Here is a 12,929-nt window from a genome sequence, read left to right on the forward strand (position 1 = left end):
GGCATCGGAAATATTCAGTCTTTACGCTAATGTCTACTTTTGTAGCTCATACAGAGGCTTCAGTATTAATAAATTCAGTCTGTTTTCTACCAGCTAAAAACTTAGATGACTAAACTGTAATCCATATGGTGATTCCTGTAAAGCAATTCTTACCAGTGTCTTGATTTGGAAATCAAATAAATATAATAAATTGCATTTTATGATGTTGACTTTTAGATTCATTATTCAAATAAATGTGGCACTTTATCAGTGTGGTCTATAACCAAGATTTAGAGGTAGTAGACAGCCTCAAAGTGTTTACCCCATGAAATACAGAAACAGATAATTTTGATCACTCACTGACGTCCAGTGATCCCAAGTTAATGCAACAGCATTTGCACTTTTCAGGAGTTCAAGTTTGGTTACTGCCTCTGTTTCATATTGGTCCTGTATGTGTGACACTATAGTTTCTTGTACTGGTAAGGTATATGACTAGTCACAACATGCCAAGCTGAGGACGTTGACCTGCCTGCAGCCAGTTGCCACCAACTAAGCAAGAGCTGTTAACTTCAGTTTCATAAACAGGTCTGTGGCAACTCCCACACTGCCAGCTTTTGTGATGCAGTATAGCCCACTGATTAGCTGCACCTGTATGCTTAGCTGATAAGTGGTAGCTCAAATGCTTATGGAAGAAGTACTTCAATTATATTATAAGTCTATTAGACACAAAGACAGTGCATATTACTTTTGACTTATCAACTGAGCTGTCTGAGAGAATTTTAATGTGAAAATTTACAATTCAAAAGTGTAGTGGGGTCTTTATTTTCCATCATAGCGCCAGCAGAAAGGCACTGCCACGGTTTCACTACGGGTTTACCTAAAAGGATAGATAAGTACACAATTAAAAAATGAAAAAAAGAAAGAATGTGCTGATATCAGACCTAATGTGCACTTTATTAATTGTACTGATAGTATCTTTTAACTTATTTTATTTACCTCACCTTGTTGATGTTTTTCATTGTACTGCCTCACTTTGAGAGTTCTTGGTTGTGTATTGCACACACTGTATGCTGCTGGACACCTGAATTTCCCGTTGGGGATGAATAAAGTATCTATCTATCTATCTATCTATCTATCTATCTATCTATCTATCTGTCTATCTATCTATCTATCTATCTATCTATCTATCTATCTATACATTTTTCTCAAGCTGCAAACTAAATGCTAGGTCTTTCCAGCCATGTGGATCTGACATGAGATTACAAGGCTTGAAGAAAGGCTGCACGTCTATAGATGAATCCCTGTCAAACTGTTAATATTACCGGACAACCTCTGAACAGCTGGGTAAACACATAAAGTGAGTTTATCCGTTTATCAAGGTGAAGAACTTTTATGACTTTTGGTTTAGCAGGCACCGTCCCTGAGAGCAGTTCAAATACAATAAAGAACGGACACATCTCCATTACATCACAGCTATCTGGATAAACACTCGAGATAGTTCTTATCTTTACTGTGTGCAGTCAGTCTACAAAAGGAAAATTATCCTTCATTGAGGGAGTGAGTACACAGCTTCAGTGTGTAGACAGTTAGCATGCTATTTACCACAACAGGTTGTAATGATAACAGTGAGTGAGTCAGCAAATAATTTAATGATTATTTAATTGAGTCAGAGTCCACAGTCAAACTGGCTGCTCTGAACCAAATGCTAATATCCCCGTGCAAACGTACTCATAAGGAAAGGTTAATATGTTAAAGTTTAAGTGGTGTAAAGTTTCAGCATCATGCATAGGTTGTTAGCATGCAAACATTAGCTATTTAGCAATACACATACTGCAACTGATCAGAATATCGTTGATCTTGTTAGTATTTAATCAAAAAGCCTTTTTTTTAAATGGAATTATATACTGTACAGTACAATTAACCCTGGGCCTGATGTCAATAACTGCTTCTAAATCATAGCTGTCAAGGATAATGAAACATTCTATGAAGTGAGAACTGCAAATCCATGATGAGATAGCTGTTTTCATGGCACAGAGGAAGGAAAAATATTTAACAAAACTATTTAACTTGCAACTGAGGGATATAGCCGTTCAGAAGAGACATTAGAAGCATTCATTAATCCTGAAGTTCATTACTTTTTTTTAAAGCTCCTGTAAGGAACTTTTGGTTTGTGTTGATCTTGGTGCCCCCTGTGGGCAATGTGGTACTCCTCATGTCTTCACTGACCTTTTCCTCGATATACAAGTGTTGTATTATTTATAAAAATCTGAGTTTGCTGTCCACAGTCAATCTTATCTCTTACCGGAAATCTTTTCATGTGGAAAAAAAAATCTTGACTGTAACTGTAGCATGCTATTTACCTCCAATCTGACACCTACCCCTCTGTAGCATTTACAAGCAGTTAGAATACCTTACAGAGACATACACATACACCCTTACTGACAGTCAAAACAGGACTTGCACTAAGCTGCACTTTCACTTTTTTGTAAATATTTTATTCTGTCCTAAGGGTGTTTTTATTACTTTTTACGTACTTATTTATGTGTGTTCTTATTTATGTGCCTTGCCGGGAGTCTTCAAAATTTCGTTATGCCTGCATAATGACAATAAAGAATCTTGAATCTTGAATCTTGAATCTTGAATCTTGAATCTTGAATCCTTATTGATTTTACTCCATTTCATAATTAGCAAAAAAAACTCTCCACATGAGCTTTAAATAATCTAATAAAAAATATAGTTATTTTACTCTTTAATTTATGGTCTACACTGCTACTACATAAGTCATTGGAGACCTAATTCTGAGTTTTCATTTTCTCTTACAGATAATAAAGAAAATGGCAAAAATAAGATAATGTTAAAGCTAGTCAAAAAAATGCAGGCTAGTTTTGTTTCTGACAGAAACCAAACAACACAAACCATAGTGAGTGTAGGCAGACATCTACTGAGGAAACAGATCAAATTTCCTCTCAGATTCTTTCTCTGGATGGATACCAACATTATGGATGGTAATAACATTAGTGCATGAGGCACTCTGAGAGCGAAAGGAAAAGCTGGAGACATAGCTCTTCCATGACCATCTCTGCACTTAATGACAGAGATGCTATTAATAATGTTGATGACAATGTTAATAGGATATTCATGATGAAGTTAGGATGATGATGATGATGATGATGATGTGATAAAAACAAGACAAATGGATCAACAATAAAAAATAAAAACTATAAACTGCTTCTATTGTTTATCTTCTGCTTGGACTTCTACTGCAAAGTGTTTGTTTTTATTTAACATAACAAAAGTATCCTTTAAATACCTTTATGTCCTGTTGAAGGCTACTAAAACACATTCACTGTATTAGCTAAATGTTATAGTCTAAGTGATACCTGCTGTTCTACAATGAGATCGTTCTACTCAAATCTCTGGTTAAAAGTGAATGGGACTCTGTAAAAGCCATAGGATGAAAGTTGTTTTCATGCACCAATCAGAACTTATTAGTATGGCATTCATTATTAGAGTCCTATGTTGATTGTATCACCAAGACAACACAACTGTCAGTCAAACTAGATCAAACCACACCAACATGGTCCTGATGATTGCGCAGGTAAGGTTTATGATTCTGAAACTGATGCTAAGTCATGAATAAGAATGCTCAACTTACTTGAACTAGAAAAAACATCATTATTTCAAGTGATAATGTCAAACCCTGAGACTTGAACACTAAATAATAAACAATAAATACTAACCTATCTATTCTTTTTGTTCAGTGGAAAGTGTATTCTAATATGAAATGATAAAAACTCACATAAAAAAAAATTGTATAACTGTCCATTTTTTAAGAATTGGCTATTAAGCATTCATTTGGACTCATAGATTCTTTACTTTTTTCTTAACATATTGGTTGATGCTTTAAGGACTGTTTCAAATTAGGTAGCTCTTTCACATCCTGGACAGTATGCTGAATCCTTTTTTTTATCACTTTATTTTATTTTTCTTAATTGTAATCTGGATCTTGGGATTACGCCTGACTCTCTTGAGGTTACCTTGGAGAAGAGAACTAGGACTAAATTAAAAACTGTTCTGATCTTCGAAGACAATCCCCTGCACAATGTTTTTAATGGACTGAGAAGCTTCTTCAGTGAGCGACTGGTGATGCCGCAGTGCTCCAGCTCTTTCCTGTAGTTATGGATCTGACCCATAGCTGTTGTTCACTGCTGTCATATTTTTGTATTGTATTGTTCTGTCTCTAGATCTCTCTGTATGTCCTCTGTGTTTTTTGTTTTGTTTTTATATATTGTCATGCCACCTGTGTTGCCTTCTCGCCCTGGTCGTTATTGCAAATGAGAATTGGTTATCAATTAACTCACCTAGTTAAATAAAGGTTAAATAAATACATAAATTAGGCCTCAAATGGTGTGACTGTGTTATTTGTTTATTTGTCTTGTTGTTTTTTGTGACTGTATTGTCTTATTATTTGTTGATCCTGTGAACAGACCCTTGTGGCATATGAATTTCCTCCACAGGGAATCAATAAAGTTCTCTTATCTATTCTTAAAATCAAAGTTATTTTATTTTGGTTACCTGCTAATTCCCCATGCTTAAACCCCACATTTCCAAAAAGCACATACCCCTGAATTATGCCTCAGAGTTCTTCCAGAGGACATTCTTGTTATTTGGCATAAGAGCATTGTGGCAAACTGAAACAATGTGTGCTTTATGCAAACTAAAGGAAAAGGTGTTTTGCCTATGGGAAATTAAAAAATAGTTGACATACTTGTGCGGCGCACTTGGCCCAGCTGCGACAGCCCGGGGGGTTGTCCCAAACTTCAGCAGACAGCGTGAGAAGAAAAAAGCTCCTTTGACGTCAGCCACGTTAGATTTCAGTAGTCCAAGATGGCGGAGGTGAGCGGGTTGAGGAGCAGAAATCACATCGAGCCCAACTGCAAAAACCGAACCGTTGACGAAGGTAATCTGGTTTTTAGTTGTTTGTAGTGGTTGTATGATAGTGACATGATGAGGGAGGACGAAGCTGGAAGACATTTGAGTTGTTTTTTTTGCTTCTGTAGTCTTTATGAGAAGCAAACTCTCTCTCTCCGTTAGCCTGACGCTTCTGTTTTCAGTCTGGACCCGCCGTGTTTTGCCAAATTTGGCACCCCTGCCAGAATAAGCCCCCCTCTACTTCGCAAATAAGCGGTATACTTTCACTAAAGCAGTGAGACGGTATGAAATAATGCTGAAGTGGGGAAACCTGTTTAGTAGCAAGTGTTTTCAGAACACGTTTGCCTCTCTGGAACTTCTTGGAAAGCTGTTGTTTGAAAGTGATTCTGACCCGGATACTAAATTGAACGCGACACCTGTCATTATCAGTTGTTTAAGCCCGGGCTGCCACTTTCACTCGGCCAGCAGAGGACCAGCAGCTCCTCCGGGGTGTCTCGACTCTCAAACCTGCCTGTAGTTGCACTGTCACCGTGTGTTGGCTTCAGCTGCATGGTTTCTGAACTTTGAAACTGTCCGCTGTACATCAGTTTCCTGTGACGGGGGCTCAGACTCACTACACATACGTTAATCTTCTCATCCCACTAAAGGCTCGGATATATTTAAATCCTCTATTATTAGTCCGGTCAGTCTGAAAACAGACTCATCCACGTAATTACAAGGCTAATTATGTCCACCGAAACATGATTTTACATTTAAAATAAGCCAGTCTAAAACTGTAGTCTCATGCCCATGTTTATTGAGACAGGTTTGCATGTGGTGTTTGCGTTTTAAAAACTAGGTTTAAAGTTAAAATGAATAGTCATATATTCAGTGTGAAGTGTGTTTGAAGCTATCAATGAGGATCCAGCAGTCAGTTAGAGATGGGATTTATGGCTCTTTGAAGGGAACCGGATCTTTCCTTTTCAAAGAGCCGCTCAAAAGACTGGCTCTTTGGCTCATTGTTAAATTTATTTATTTTTTAGAAGTCAACCAGGGTTATTCATTCTTTATTCTTTATTCAGATCCCCATTAGCTGCCACTAACGCAACAGCTACTCTTCCTGGGGTCTACATAAAACAAAACATAACATGCAAAATATACATAAAATACAAAATTAAAAATTCTACAAACATTACAAAGACAAACTGTGAATGCTATATAGAAATAAAATACAAAAAACAGAAAAATGCTACAGACATGAAATACAAAAACAGAAACCTGCCACAAACATGAAGTACAACAACTGAATATACTACAAATGTAAGATACAACAACTGAAAATGCTAAAAACACAATATAGAAAAACTACAGACTGAAAATGCTACAGACATAAGATAGAAAAACTGAAAATGCTACAGACATAAGATAGAAAAACTGAAAATGCTACAGACATCAGATAGAAAAACTGAAAATGCTACAGACATAAGATAGAAAAACTGAAAATGCTACAGACATCAGATAGAAAAACTGAAAATGCTACAACAATAAAATACAGCAGCTTGAAATGCATAAGATAGAAAAACTGAAAACTGAAGATGCTACAAACATAAAATAGAAAAAATGAAAATGCTTCAAACATGCAATAAAATAAATCAAAAAACAAAACAGTATGTTTACTAAAATTCATTAAAATCCATTAATGTTACAGTTATGATTAAGGTGTTCCTTTAAGAGTCTTTTAAACTGGCTTTACTTTACTTTTAACTGGCTGGGTAACTCGTTTTTATCAAGGAAACAATCACTGGTAGCAGTTATAAGATAAGATTTGGATCAGAACAATTCAAACTTACACATCCCACCAATATATATTTATATGTACTCTATTGGTGGGAATTATTCTGAAATATTGATAATAATTTAATTTGGCATTGTAAACATTCCATAAGATGGTGCCATATGTCCTCATGCGTCGATAGTGAGATCACTATTTAGAATTTTCCCTCAACTAAAAAAACTTTGTGGCACTATGAAAACTACACAGGCTACAGATAACTTCCATGCAAAACAACTTTACTGTAAAATTTTAAATAAATTAAATAAATGTCTTCACTCCAGTTGGCGGCCCTGACTAATCTCCTCCCCTAAGTTAGCTGCGAATGTAAAGGCATGCTCACGTGCATGGAGTGTGCTGTGGAACAACTCATACTCGGAGATGGCATTGGTCGTTCATGTGAAGGCAGTGTGACAACTTAGACTCATGGGGCACGCAGGTGACACGTGAAGGCAGCGTGGGCAACCTGCATATAAAAACTGCTCCCAAATGAACGTCTCGCAACTGCGAATCTGATCTCATCGTTCACTTAAAAGAGCCGTTCAAAAGACTGACTCGTTCGCGAACGTCATATCTCTACAGTCAGTGGTGGTCATATCAAATTGGTGTGTTCTAGTTTTATAGCCACTTGAAGGACTTTGTCCCCTATCACCCATATTGAAATGAAGGGATATTTTAATTACAACTAATAACATATATCAGTGGTAGTTCAGCATGTAAAACTGATTTGAGCAGATAAAAAGTGAATATGGGCATCTGACTTCTATTTAGTGACATCACTTATGATGGATATAAGTTGTTTAGATCAGGGGTTCCAAAGCTTTACCATGCCAAGGCCCCCCAAACAGCATTAGCTTCTGGCCGGGGACCCCCTTCGCAAACCCACAGACAATGCTTCAAAGTATGTAAAGTCAACTTTTAGAATGTATTTTCTTACTTTTATTCACTTTTCAATCATTATTACATTTGTTTAGCGTAGGAAATAATTAACAAACGGGTTGTAAAAATAAATAAATAAATAAAATAAAAATAATTAGATTCAATTTTTTTCTCTTCCCTCCAATTTTCTGAGGCACCCCTGGTGGCCCCCACTTTGAAAACCACTGGATTAGATGTTACCCAATGTATTATTCAGATTTCCTAGTAAACATGCTTAATTTGACCAGGGCTTTTATGCCTCAGTGCATTCTTTTTATTTTTTTAAAGGGTCAAGATTTTGATTTAGAAAGAACCAAACATTCAAGGTTCATTTGGTCTCCCAAAGTGTCACAGCATGACTCTTACATTGAATCAAAAGCAGTGTAGTGGTATCATAGACTGTGTAATTAATGGACGTAGTATCTGTGATGTCACCCATCTGTTCCTGAGCGCTGTTTTGAAGCCAATTGTTAGCGGGAGCCATATTGGTAATGCTGAACTCAACCTAACTTCTGTTGAGCTAGTGTGAGGTAAAGAGGGGGGCTTTCAGCCTCCTCGCCAACAGCTACAGTGTTCCGGCCTGTCAATCAGGTCAGTCATGTCCATAAATGGGCAAAACTCACAATCTTAATATCCTCTGAACCGTCGTGTTAGAAAAATCTTCAGACCCAACCTGTTTTTTGTACCAGGCTGTAAAAATGTTTATTATTGCTGCAAAAATCAGCTTTTTTGAATTGGGGTTTATGTGGTTTCCGGTATTTCTGCAGCCAGCCTCAAGCGGACACTCGATGAACTGCAGTTTATAACACTTCTACATGGGCTTCATATTTTGAGACCAGAGGTTTGCAGCTTGAGTGGTATGCCTGCTTTGGCAAAAGAGGGAAGAACATTCTAGGACCTTGTATTTAAAGTGAAACAGTAAATAAGTTGTTCGACTTTAAAGTGTAACTAATCTGCCATCTCTTTAAAAACCAAGTTACAAAGTCGATTAATCCACCAAAATGTGTAAATAATTTCAGTTTTCAGCCTCTTACATGTGCACGGTTGGAGCTTTATATTTCTAGTCCTCATGAAATGACTCTGGCTTTTAGAATGGTCGTTTTAAAATGTCACATTGTGCTCGTTGACATTTTACTCAACAAGCATTAATTGATTTCTCTGGAAAAAACTGGACAAGTTACAAATATGTCTTCGGTAGCAAGTGCCCTACTTTTTATCAATACAGGCACATTATGCTCTGCCAAAACAAATAGAGAAAAACAGTATGACTTAATTTTCTTTGCCAAAATGACAGCAGGAAATAATGAACCCAAACAAACCAGACTCAGCACATGTATACCATGAGTTTGTTACCATCACATTTCACTCAACATTTGAAAAGAAAACAGTAAATAGTCAGCCTCCTAGACTCCCCACTGAGATGATATCAGGAGTCACTTATCATGATAACCCTTGTGTTCACTGTCATACAGGCTAGCTGGCTCTTTGGCAACTACATTCAGTGACAGTGACAGCTCCTAATCTGCACTTTGTCCTCAGACTCTCCCGCTGGTCCACTTGCTGCTGCTGAACATTTGCCCTCCTTGACTCTTGTCCAGGGAGGCCGTGTCGGGTTGTCTTCTGTACTGGTTTGCAGGGACGTCAGTGTACCTGCATCTTAATAGGTTGTAATGGATTGCCAGCTCTCTGTCGTACACGCTGAATTCCTGCAATCTTGTTGATGATTACGTAAAAAATCAGCGTTGCAACAGAGAGGTGATTTTTGCCTTGCTTTCAAAATACTCAACATACCAGTTTCCCCTTCGCAAACCAAATCTGAGCTGTTGTAATCAACAAGACATCAGCACATGTTTGAGCATAATCTTGCTTGAGAAATCCTTGTCTCTGACTCGGTTTCACTCCCAAAGATTTGTTAAGGCTTTCTTTCTTGCACAGCATCTCTTTAAAAAGCTTCCTTTAAAGTACAAACCTCCCATATTTAGACAGCTGGAGAAGTTAAGTGGACCATGGCCTTATCAAAGTGTGCCTCAGATATAGCGCAGGAGTCCAGGGAGGGGAGAGACGAATTGGGACGTGGTGCTGAGATGTAGGATAGACACACACTATTCCTGCCATGCATGGTTAGAGATAGACCCCTCAAGGGGGACGCAGACCCGAACATAATTGTTTGTTTTTGTGGTGTGCTGTACAAACTCACCCCATCACTGTGTGTGTTTAGAAGGGAAAACATGTAGGTTAGTGAACATCTGCTCAGAGCCACCATGCGATAAGAACTGATGCAGCTAATTTTAGTTCTGCCCTCATTTTCTGCAAGGACGGGACATCAGCCACTTTATCATGAAGTGTTGCAGTGAGTGCACATACCAGCAAAGTTAATGCTTTTCCTCTGTTTGTTTGTTGTGTATGTCTGTCACACACATTCTGCTGCAGTACAGGGTCCTCTCAGTCCCAGCAGAATAGCGTCTTTGTGGGGGTACCCTCTATGGCTGCAGTGCAGTTGCCACTTCATCCTGCTGAGTGCTGCCCTTGACTTGAGGGGGACCCTGCACATCCACAGGCTTAGGAAATATGCATGGCTGTTGTGTTTTGTGTGCTGAGCAAATTACTGTAACGGCCCTCCCTATGCTGCTGACACCACCTCCTCAAATGCTAGCATTGCTGCCGTGCTTTTAGGACTCGTAGCACCTTCAAGTCTGCATTAGAATGCCCCATTTACAGTTGTCTTTTATCCTATAATATATTCAGGACTTGAAATGGTGCAGGGCTTTGACAGGGTCCTGTGCCAGCTGCTATTAATGCTGAGCCTGTAACTCAAATGAGCCTGCTTTAAAAACAACAAGAACAGAGTCATTGCTAAATCATGGTGTTGATGAGAATCTAATTGGTGGACTCATTGCTATGTACTGTGTGTACTGTGTACAGAACAGTTTGCAGTGTTTTGGTTGTGCTGCTCTGTTACCCACACAGTTGTCATTAAAAGAGATTAAAAAGTGAGTTTATTGATTGTTAAGATGACTGATGGCATGTTTTATTTCTTTGGGAGGTTTTAACAGCTAGTTGAAGCAAACAAGCCAACTGAAGATGTCAATTTAGGCTCAAGTAAATTAATTCTTGAAGACCACGTGACCATGACAGTTGGGGTTCACTGTGGGCCATCTTTGTGTGCCATAAGTAATCTGACTAACACGGGACTTCCACCAGATCCGTGTCCGGTCCGTCTCCGATCCGCTGCGGTCCAGTTCCATGCTCTCTCGTCCGTCAACACCCACCGTTTGCGTTTCCGGAACGCAGCACGGATTCTCCTCCTCCTCTCCTCATCCTTGTTGTCTTTATCGGCCTCTGAAGACCTCTGACCTGTTGACTCCAGGCATGCCTCTGCTCAAAATGACATTTTGTTGTCATAGTTAAGTTAAAAACGATCTGACAATAACAAAGAGTGTTTTATTCTGAAAATTAACCAAATGTTTTAATTTTGTTTTGGTGCCTGACTTCCTGTCCCGCTCCATCTGCTCTGTGTATAATTGATGCGTTGTGCTCCGGCATCCGGCAAAAATAGAAGTCTTGCGTCTCTGATCCGTTGCGTTCCGACCTGCCGCATCTAGTGGAGGTTAACAGACTGACTAGATTAGAAAACCTATCAGATCCGGTGCCGTGACGGATCGGAGACGGACCGGAGATGGATCAGGTGGAATTTGGCCTTAACTTACTATTCAAATGGTATGGATCTACACAGCATACGCTGTAGGTCTGTGTAGCCCTGTACCTATGCAGAAGCCTAAGCACATAGCGCGACTTGCATGTCCTCACTAGTGTAACTATGTGTCAAAACAATGCACACTGCAAGCCCTGTGATTGGTCCATTGGGTAGAGTTGCATTTTCAACATTTCAAATATCACAGCAATACGCCCCGTTCTCTACCTTCCCTGATTAAGCCGTTGTACAGTAATTTCAGTATGATCCTCTGCTGCTCAACATTTATCAGCTCCAACTCTTAACATAATCCTGTCAGATTCAGTCCCCACGGTTTTCTGTGCACAACAAGCAGAGAATGCAGCAGAACCAGGAACTGGCAACATGACAAGAACAGAAACCACACTGCAGACCAGTGTTTAGGCAGAGTACTGCAGAGGGACGTGGACACTCCAATGAATAAGTACGTAGTGCTCACGACAGCGTATGTCAGAGTCAAGGCACTAGTAGAAACCAGGATTAGGACACATCACTTTCAGGCAGTTTTTCTAAAGGCTTGGTCTTGTTTGTGTCTTGTTTGTGTCTATTATTGAAGTTTTGTTATATGAAATATTTAAATGACTAATGCCTTGTCCAACTTGTTCAGTGTACTCTGCCAGGTTTCTGGCCAAAGGATTGACACTTTCAGTGTGCACTTCAGGGAGTGTCATCTCAATCCCGCCACTGATGTTTGTGTCTGTAAGGTAGTCAGCTGAAAAGTAGAAAACTAAAAGTGTGATAATGATGAAGGCAAAGCGTTTTGTTTTTTCAAGCAGCTTTTTCTTTTTAATAGCAAAAATTCATCAATTCATGCAAAGTGCTGTATTTGTTTAAGATTAGAACAGTTCATGAAAGTGAAATACAGTTAAGTCACATCAAATATTCAGAGCAGAAGTTAAAAGTCAACTTATGACAGTATGGCCCTTTTATTTACACGGATGCTACGCTGAAATCTTCATTAATATGCACTGTGAAAAATGAAAACAAAAGAGATTAATATAATGGGGGGAAAAAAAGTAGAATCTCCAACTTTGAAGACAAGAGGCAAAAGAAAAATCTTAAAAAAAACAGAAGTTCAGAAGTTACGGAGCTTTTTCAAACAAAGTAATGAAGACCTACAAATCAATGAATAGGTTATTATTCCCACTCTTAAAAGATCATCCAAGACATATTGCTGATTTGTATGCATTCCTGTTTGGGGTTCAGTACATTGCTGAAATGCTGTAGTTGTAGTCTGTGGAAGGAAGACAGGATTCTTGCAGTTTAACAGGACACATGTGCTTTGGATTAGATCTAGATTTAAAGCAGATACTTCCATAGAGATGTCAGAAAGACTGGGAAGATAAATGAGTGTGCTGTCCTCTCAACGTCCTTTTGCTGGCCCTCTGTGATTCTCTACACTTGGCTATTTTCAAGCTTGACCTAGATGTGTGGAGCAGAGTGGAAAACAGTTTTTTTGTCCAGCACAGGATGCTGGAAAGCTTCCTGTCTACAATTTAACCACATATTTGGCTTTTAACCTTTCAAAACAACAGTTATCCTCCTCTGAAGCAGAAAAAT

At 38.6% G+C, this 12,929-nt stretch overlaps 1 protein-coding gene and 1 long non-coding RNA gene across 2 annotated transcripts in view; one reads left to right on the forward strand and one right to left on the reverse strand.

Moving 5' to 3' along the window:
• Positions 1-739: 739 nt before the first annotated feature.
• LOC117811138 lies at positions 740-5,378 on the reverse strand. The gene is made up of 2 exons (XR_004630941.1): positions 4,748-5,378; positions 740-856 (listed from the first exon to the last, which is right to left on the reverse strand). It is a non-coding gene; the product is annotated as an uncharacterized LOC117811138 (long non-coding RNA).
• Positions 4,751-12,929, forward strand: part of LOC117811136 (atlastin-2-like) — a 21,751-nt gene continuing 13,572 nt past the window's right edge. The window contains exon 1 of the mRNA XM_034681225.1: positions 4,751-4,939. Within this exon, the coding sequence (XP_034537116.1) occupies positions 4,867-4,939 (73 nt within the window). The 5' untranslated portion in view covers positions 4,751-4,866. The remainder of the gene's footprint in view (positions 4,940-12,929) is intronic.

This window comes from Notolabrus celidotus, chromosome 4, assembly GCF_009762535.1.
Source record: "Notolabrus celidotus isolate fNotCel1 chromosome 4, fNotCel1.pri, whole genome shotgun sequence".
Taxonomy (NCBI): Eukaryota; Metazoa; Chordata; class Actinopteri; order Labriformes; family Labridae; genus Notolabrus; species Notolabrus celidotus.